This window comes from Pavona decussata, unplaced genomic scaffold (genome assembly GCF_977016875.1).
Source record: "Pavona decussata unplaced genomic scaffold, jaPavDecu1.1 SCAFFOLD_73, whole genome shotgun sequence".
Classification (NCBI taxonomy): Eukaryota; Metazoa; Cnidaria; class Anthozoa; order Scleractinia; family Agariciidae; genus Pavona; species Pavona decussata.
Window position 1 is genome coordinate 18,241 of NW_028145492.1, and position 9,139 is coordinate 27,379.

Here is a 9,139-nt window from a genome sequence, read left to right on the forward strand (position 1 = left end):
GAAATCACTTTTGACAGGTGCCGCAAAAACTCTGCATCTTGTCACGCCTCTCCAAAAATACTCCTCCCTTTCTCCCTAATAAAACACGACAAATATACAAACATTCTGGTCCCCAGGACCATGCGGCTCTGGGGACGAGAATGCCATACAAAATAAACAAACAGCCTTAATCCCGATAAGCGGTTAGCTTCTTTTTATTACGAAGCGCTACCGATTTTAAAACGCAAAATTCCCTTCAATAAAAGTTCCCCGAAAGAAACCCTTTCTTCAAAATTCTGCGGGTTTCAATAATGAATTACCAACTACAACAAGGGACAAACGTTTCATGTGTCGATTGTACGTTATTTTACAAAACTTCAGGCGCGTTGTTCGAAAGCCGATTAATCCGCGATTAAAAGTTTCCAAGCTACAGACTTGAAAACTGAAGAGCAAAGATCCCTTAGCTCGCTGACTTTTTATACACCCCGATCCTCATTTCACGGAGTCTATTCACAGGCTAACATGAACCATATCAACATTTACCCGCACTATAGCTACACTTGTCCACGTGATCTGAAAGTTGCTTTGCCCATAACAGAAGTATATCGTACCCAACTGAATTCAACCACTACTCGAGGGAGGCAAAAACGCTTTTGAGATACTGTATAAGTTGGTTTTAACCTTTACTGAATATGACTATGAAACATATATTTTAACTGCGGATGAAAGATTAACAAGAACAACGATCCTCGCAGCTGTGTTGTGAAAAGAAAGCCAGAAAGAAATTCAGGCTCGAAACTACTAATAAAAGTTGCGTACTAGCGGCAAGGATCGTTCTTCTATTTAATCTTTCATCCGCAGTCAAAATACATGTTTGATAGTCATATTCATTTATTCATCTTTTACGGGTATATATGACCAGCTCCCAGTTGGCTAATGATAGCTCAGTTGGTAGAGTAATGCACCGGCATCGCAGAGGTCATGGGTTCGAACCCCGTTCAAGCCTGAATTCCTTTCAGGCTTTCTTTTCGCAACTGCTTAAATTGCGTACTAGTAAGTTGCGTACTAGCTGTGAGGATCGTTCTTCTATTTATTAAACTTTATTGTGGGGAAACTAATTATTGACATCAGAGGTTGATTCTGCTCTGACAAATATTGAGTGCAAAGAGGAACAATGACGTTTGTTTTCTTAGAATTCTTCACATCGGCAGTAAATTTCTTTTTTCAATTTCACGTTCTTCCTTGCATGAATAAAATCAAACGAACATCTTTCGAAAAGACCATTCACCAGTTCAGAACAGAGGTCTTTAGCATGCAGACTTTGTATCAGCAAGTAAGTACCAAACAATACCATTTTCAAACCTCCCTAAAAGTTCGTGTCAGTAGCCAAGGAACCTCCTGTTGGATAAAGTGACCAGGTGTACACATCTTGGAAGCATTTCTTGAAATTTGCGGCAGCTGTGCACAGGCCGGCTGAATTCTCCTTGCATTTGTTCAAGACATGGTATCCACAGGAAAACCAAGCAGCCTTCCGGCCACCACTACAATGTACATATACTGTGACAGTATTTACAGTTGTATAAAGTTTGCAGGTACTGTCACCATAAGCATTTCAACCGTCTCTCTCCATCGACTGTTAGCAAAAAGTGATGCTTGTCTTTATGAGGCAGTCTTCCTGATGCTCTGTTGTTTAATGAAGGAATCCAGTTGCCCTAATCTTTGACTGCTACAATACAAATGGAAGCAAATTTCATCTGTTGTTTTTTTTCCTTTAGCTGTTAGCAAGGAAGTACCAATGTCTCTCTCTTTCCAAGGCAATGTACAGTAGCACATGCTGTATTGTTTAGAAATATGGAACTCATTTGCTCTCATCTCACACTGCTGCTAACGGTGAGCATTTCGTGTGTATTTCTCCATCAGCTGTTGGCAGAAATGATGGCTCTCTTTGCAGACTAACGTAGCAGGATGTAATGCTCTATTGTTTCATAAACAGAAATCCAATTTATTGATCTTATGCCACACCGCTACAATGGGCACTTCAACTGTGTCCCTCCATCAGGTGTTAGGTTAACAAGAAATGGCCAATGCCTCTAGATCTCTTTGCAAAGCACTGCACCATATGCTCTACTGTTCAATAATATGGAACCCAATTGCTCTCATCTTTTGGCACAAGATTTCCTGTTATCAGCAAAATCACATCTACCACCCACCAGATGCCGAGTCCTCCAAGTGTCAGGAGTTTACCCACAGCAGTCCCAGTGTGCCCTAAACAGAAACGGTCCACTCCAAGAAATCCAAGGAGAATGGAATACAACAGAGTGGTCACAAATCGGTGACCAGAGTATCTGAAAGACGATAGCCACAGACAGTGAAACAAAACTGAGAAAAGTAATGGTTATAAACTTTATTTTGTATGAACACACTCATTGAGTCGATAATCTCACCAAAAGACTACCTGTATGTGTACATGTAACTGCTTTCAGAATGATGTATTATTCCAGAAAGTGACACAGGCATACTGGGAAAAAAGAAATCCGAGTGCTCCTATCAGGAGTCGAACCCAAGACCTTCCGATTTCATTACTAGTTCGGATGCTCTACCACTGAGCTACAGGAGACTCGTGGGAGCTAAAGCCTTTAAACTATGTTCATAGTCTCCTGTAACTCAGTGGTAGAGCATCCGAACTAGTAATCGGAAGGTCTTAGGTTCGACTCCTGATAGGAGCACTCGGATTTCTTTTTTCCAGATATGCCTGTGTCACTTTCTGGAATAATACATCATTCTCATTCATTCACCAGACTTGAAATATACCATCACATTTATCAGTTTCATGTAAGTGCTTTGTTTACAGTGGAGGTGTGCTAAGCTATACCAAGCTAATTTTCAGGCACTCCACTCAAACGATGAGGAATAAATAATCCAAGTTGAACAGAACAGGTTAAAAATCCCAACCGACAGGAGGCAGAGGCAGACCAGCTGGCTATCTACAAGCTTTGCTGAGGAGTTGAATTCAGGGCTACAGAGTTCTTGTTGTAATTGAAAATAAAAGTACTAGGTAGATATCCTGAATTAACGCCCATGTCACAAATGGAGGTTGGGTGCCCAGGAGCCAGGGGCTGGTACCGCCGACCCAAACTCAGGTAGGTAGAACACCCCATAAGCCTGCCCTACCCACAACCCAGCCGCGAGCCCCGCCCGCAACCCAGCCCCAACCCTAGCACCCGTCACACTGAGACTAGAAGCTCAGTGGAAAAATAATGAGTACATAAGACAACGAACTAACCCTAACCCTAACCAACCCCCAACACCAATCCCAACAATAACAAGGTAACACTACTGGGAGGGAAGGGAGGGAAAGAAAAGCCCAACAAAATGCGATAAACTAGCCACGCCACGAAAAACGCTGAGTAGAGTAAATTTCCGAGCACGTGCAAAGGAGCACGCTTAAACTGCAAGAGAATACCGCTGGCCACGCAACTGCCTGCAGACCTGAACCAGGCCCCAAACAGTAATGTAACAACAAATGCCCACACGCTAATGTGCTACCCGTGCTCAAACTATACGCCAATAAACGCTAACGCCTCGCTACGCCACGCCACCAAGGAGCAAACTTGCTCCAAGTCATTAACTAAGTTAAATTACATTTAACCCTATTTAAATTCAACAAATTCATCTTACTTGCATAAAGAATAGATAATTTGTTGAGATTTTGTTTAAACTGGGTGAAATTTGAAATTTGGCTCAAAAATGCACACAGTGCCTTTCTGCACTCAGCTCTCCAACTGTTAAATTATCAATAAAATAATTTAATAATGATAATAATGATGTTTTTTTTAACTAATTTCCATATATGAATGTAGTAAACCAGCTCAGCCATGAGTACTGTAGGTAACAATAATATTCTATTATTATATTTTTCTGATTGCTTTCAAAAAAAAAAAAAAAAATTGGACATGCATTTTCTTATTACATTTTGATATGGATATACATGTACTAACTTGATGCAGGGAAACTTTTGTAAGCTGAGGAAACTCCTTTCTCCAAAACACTCTATCCCAGGTAACACTTGACACCATACTTGTGTATGCTGCACATCCTCATATCTTGAACCTCCAAACTAAAATTAGAAAAGATTCAACAGATTACAGTACAACCACACACAATGTACAGTAGTGCTGTCCGCATAGAAATGTTCAATTAATTTTTAAGAAAGAGGGGATAAAGAGTAAAATTTTGTTTTAGGTAAAATCTTTATTTAGACACGGTGTTTCCTTCAGGACTATACAATATTTAATTTAAAATCTAACTACCTAACTAAATTAATGTTGTAAATAGCTACTACAATGAGAGAAATGATAAAAACCTGCTTTACAAGGAAGCTGTGTATAAAAACAAAATAAAATTCATATGAGACTACTGTCAAAATCATAATTCTTCAGCTTAGATTTAAATTCATTAAGAGACAGCAACTGTCGAATATTCAAGGGCAGACTATTCCACAGCACAACTCCGCTGTAAGACAGACTTCTTTTACAATAATTAGTGCGGGGCTGTGGGATAGCAAGCGTACCATCACTATCTCTTAGGTTATAAGTTTAAGTATCAGAATGGAAGACAAAGTGTGAACTACATGTAACTGACAAACATTCATGTGAAAACAAGGAGGACAAACTGCCATTCGGCTGAATAGGCCTTATCATGGTTTTCGACGCCATTTTGACGGGTAGGCAAACAGGCTTGAAACAACAGTGTTTGTATGGAAATTCGATGTCAAATAATTTTCATAAAACATCGCTTCTGAAAAATTCATGAATTGGAAACTTTTGGCACTAGGAAAAGGATTTTAAGAACAAAATTGGAGACATGTAGCTGAGACAGAAAGCCTCCAGTCATGTTTTGAACTTTCCATACATTTCCCTGTATTTTTTCCCACTAACTATTTTTAGTAGCAGCTCAAGGCTGGTTCGCTATACAGACAAATGTACGGAAAGTTCAAAACAAGACTGGACACTTTCTGTAACAGCTACATCCCTCCAATTTTGTCCTTAAAATCCTTTTCCTAGTGCCAAAAGTTTCCAATTCATGAATTTTTCAGAAGCGATGTTTTATGAAAATTATTTGACATCAGATTTCCATACAAACACTGTTATTTCAAGCCTGTTTGCCTACCCATCAAAATGGCGTCGAAAACCGTGATAAGGCCTATTAAGGATTCGCTCAGTTGAAAGGCTAACACTCGAAACATCAAGGTATAAACAAGGTCTCCAACAAAAACTAAATTACTGGCCTAAATATTGGGATATCATGGCCATAGGTGAAATCACAGAGAATAGTCCTTATTTTCTTGCCAGTGGTGACAAATTGCTGATGATTGATAACTAATAATAACTAAGTTGTGTTCTTGATAAGGACAGATTTTTTTTTGGACAGTGAATAACATGATTGATGGTGATCAATGTGTATCATTCAGTGCACACATACATGTACAAGCCATGTAATTATTTCACTCTCTGAGCACTAAGGTATAATTGTTCATTTGCATTTTAGCTATTCTGAATGTATCACATTTGACAACTTTATTAATAGACATTCCATGTGCACATGTTGGATATGAGATGATTAAAATAGCCAACAAGGCATGTAGCACTGAGTTGGCTAAATATTCCCCCATCCAACAAGCATGAGTAGAAGAAGTATTGCTAAATTTTGTTGAATGATTTCATTTTGCGGAAAGACCAAAAGATGATTTTAATGGCTGCTATTTCTTGGTGCACTAATAATAATTATTATTGCTGATATCCCATGGCAGCTAACACAATCAAAACTCTAAAATTACATTCTCCAATGATCCAGTTTTTTATCATAAACAAGATACCAACTTACTTTGGTGCATCCATACCCAGCTTCATCTTTTGCAGTCTTATTTGCTGTAAAATCAACTGGAGGATTGCACTGTAAAAACTCCATTGGTCTAAAAGATAAATGTCAAATATTGGCAACTGAGATACAACTACAGCTGTGCAGTAAATTATGACCAAGTAAACAACCTTCCCTGTAAAGTGTAGGTAGTTTGATACTTCTCTTAAAAGTAATAATTTTTATTTGAAAACAAATCTTTATCCACAGTGACTATACATGCCTATGTACATGTAGGCATACAGCTGTACATGTATCTTGTCTCAACACTATCAGAGAAATATTTTGTTTACTTCAAGACTGCTCATCATTGTGATTAATAATACGTTCAAACCTTGATTAATCGGACCTTGATTACTAGGATTTATTAGGATCTTCTCTCTGTGCACCAATATTTTTCCATGAATATGGGGGGGGGGGGGGGTACTCCCCATAATGGCCTATACCCGGAGGCTCCGCCCGAAAGGGGTACCTTTTTCATGCTTTAGGTATATGAAAGGGTAGGGATTTCATGAGTCGAAATATATGAAAGGGTAGGGAAATCTGTCATTTGTGACCCTATTTGCGAAAACGACCCTTAACGGAAATGACCGTTAAACCATTTTCCATTGCCAATGCATTTTCAAACGTTGAGAATGCATTTTGAAAACGCTGTCAACGCGTTTTGGAACGTTGACAATGCATTTCAACGAAACAAGTATTCATTGAAACCATTTCAAAATCGTTGCAGAACATTTGGAATGCTTTTTGAAACATTGATAACACATTTCAACGCATCTGAAAATCCATTGAAAACCATCTTGAAATCATTACACGAACGAAAAAATTTGGACGCGTTTGTTAAAAGCTTTGAGAATTTTTTTATTTTACCACGTTTCGAATTTGCCGAGCATTGAATCAAAACCATTGTCAAAAACGATTTCAATTTCCGAATAATGGTCTAGTACAAGGCACTTTACAACGTTGAAACTATTCTGAGTGCTTAGAAACTGCGGCCTACGTTGTCCCATTTTGTGTAGTGAATACATTACATGTAAAAGACCGAACGGCGACGTATTTAATTTTGGTCACGTACATAATTGCCGCCAAAAATGTTGTATCCTCAATTATTTAGTTTCCAAGTTTTCATTTATGCCCGCTTATAATATTCCTAGTTGTTATTTTCCATGCAACAACAATGCGAATTTTGAAAGGAAAAGTCAGGTCAGTGTAAACTGACACGCATCAAAAATCTGCAGGTTAATAGAGGTCATCAAGCTAGATGCTAGACAGTCAATAATGTCAAAGATTTTCCGGCATGTATTCACGATTTTTTTTTATTATTATTTTTCTTTGAATACATCATTTCTTTCTCTCTTCCACAAGAAGTGGAGGTCAAGGAATTTTGCCTGTGGTTTCATGCCTCCATAGAAAACAGACATACCATTAAGCTTATCAAGAAAGCAGATCAAAGAATTAATACAAACTTTAACTGTTGTAATTTTCGCTGGCATAAACTTGGTCAACATATTTTAAATGATTTCTAAATGATTTTTTAAAAGAAACTAAACATGAATTGTACATTTTGAGTTCTTGTTATTCCTTGCATTGTCACATGAACCAGTGACAGACTTCATGCTCGTCGTGTTATGTCATTTAAATTAAATAATTATGTCGGCAGATTCGTTGCTGTAAAAACTGATAACCAGTGTAGCATAGCCGAGTACTTAAACTCAGCAACTCTTTCAGTCTTTGGAGATCAGTTTGTGGTAATTCAATGGTACGTGCAAGAAAGTATGGCGATTACGATCCCCGCGCGGTCTGCAGCGTGTTTGTGATGTGCATTCAACTGGAAACAACAAGAACGCGGCTAAAAATATGATGCATGGAATGTTTCGATTATGTTTGTTACATTTCAATTCTGCATTCGCAGTTAACCAAATTTCTGCAGTAATACCACCTTCAGGAAAAAGTGTATTTGTCTGTCTAATTTCTTCCAAGCTTTGCGTAAAAACTATAATTCGGTTAACGTTGATAGGACTAATGAAATATTCAAGGCGTGCGTGTAAACCAGGTGCGTGAATTGGAAGGGAAGTCCTCGATTACCGGAGTTATCATATCAAACGTTTTTATGTCTCTACTACAAAACGTTGCCAATGCGTTGCAAAACATTATGAAAGCATTGAAGAACATTTTCCAATGCTTTGAGAAACGTTGACAGACGTTGAAAATGCATTGAGAATGCGTTGAAAATCATTATCAATGCATTGAAAGTCCATTGACAACGCATTGAAAAATTGTTGAACGGTCGTTTCCGTTTTTTTAAGGGTCGTTTTCGCAAATAAGGTCACATTTAGGCATTTGAAAGGGCCTTTCATTATTTTTCAATGAAAGGTGCGTATACGAAAAGAGTATGATTTGTCAATGGAAGGTATGCGAAAGGGGTACCTTTTCTGCCAAAAATGGGCTAGATTGCAGAATACCCGTCCCACCAAATATCTAACTTAAAAAACTGCAAAACCTGCTACTGCAGTTCCGCAGTCATCTGATTTGCATCCACTACGGGACTGCGAACCGCGGTAGCACTCCAGTTTAATACATTCCTTGTTCTTTAATCCATCTACTAATGGACTGTGGACCGTGGTAGCACTCCAGTTTAATATTTAGATCAATTACTTATTCATCTGTTGAGTGCGTTAGCACAGACCATGGGTTTCAGAGTAATGCACCTTGCGAGTGGATGGGTATTCTGCAATTGTTCCCAAAAATAGTATATAAAAGGGTAAGGGGTTGGACCGACCTCGTGGCGTAGCCTCCCCGTATTAAACTTTTTTTATCACCCCCCCCCCCCCCCGGGTTTGTCACAATCACTCAGACCATGGTCAAGATTTTGAAAACTCTAAGCACTGAAAGTTGTAACTGATTGACAATTTCTTCCACTTTCAAGTGACATTTTTTCTTGGACTATGTATACTTTATTTGTTTTAAATTTTAAGAGAGGATTCGAGTTCGATTATTAGAATCTTTCCCAACAGGAAGCTGTACTGTCAAAATAGTGAAACTTACAAGTAAATGCACCGCACAAGTGGTCCTTTTGGATCATATTTCCTACCACACGATTCTTCAAAACATCTTTCACCGACACCATCATCGCCTGAACTTCTCCCCAGAAGCAAAGAGAGGGCAAATATTGAGCTGAAAACCACGAAAGACTGTTCCGCCATGTTTGTTTGGAACGAAATATCCCAGAACTCTTTGCTGAGGA

General features: G+C 38.6%; 1 protein-coding gene across 1 annotated transcript; it reads right to left on the reverse strand.

Moving 5' to 3' along the window:
* Positions 1–339: 339 nt before the first annotated feature.
* LOC146476697 (TM2 domain-containing protein 2-like) lies at positions 340–9,124 on the reverse strand. The gene is made up of 4 exons (XM_085114194.1): positions 8,941–9,124; positions 5,863–5,950; positions 3,978–4,096; positions 340–2,324 (listed from the first exon to the last, which is right to left on the reverse strand). Exons 1-4 carry the CDS (start codon positions 9,096–9,098, stop codon positions 2,111–2,113), a joined length of 579 nt encoding a protein of 192 aa, XP_084970320.1. The 5' UTR covers positions 9,099–9,124; the 3' UTR covers positions 340–2,110.
* Positions 9,125–9,139: the final 15 nt, after the last annotated feature.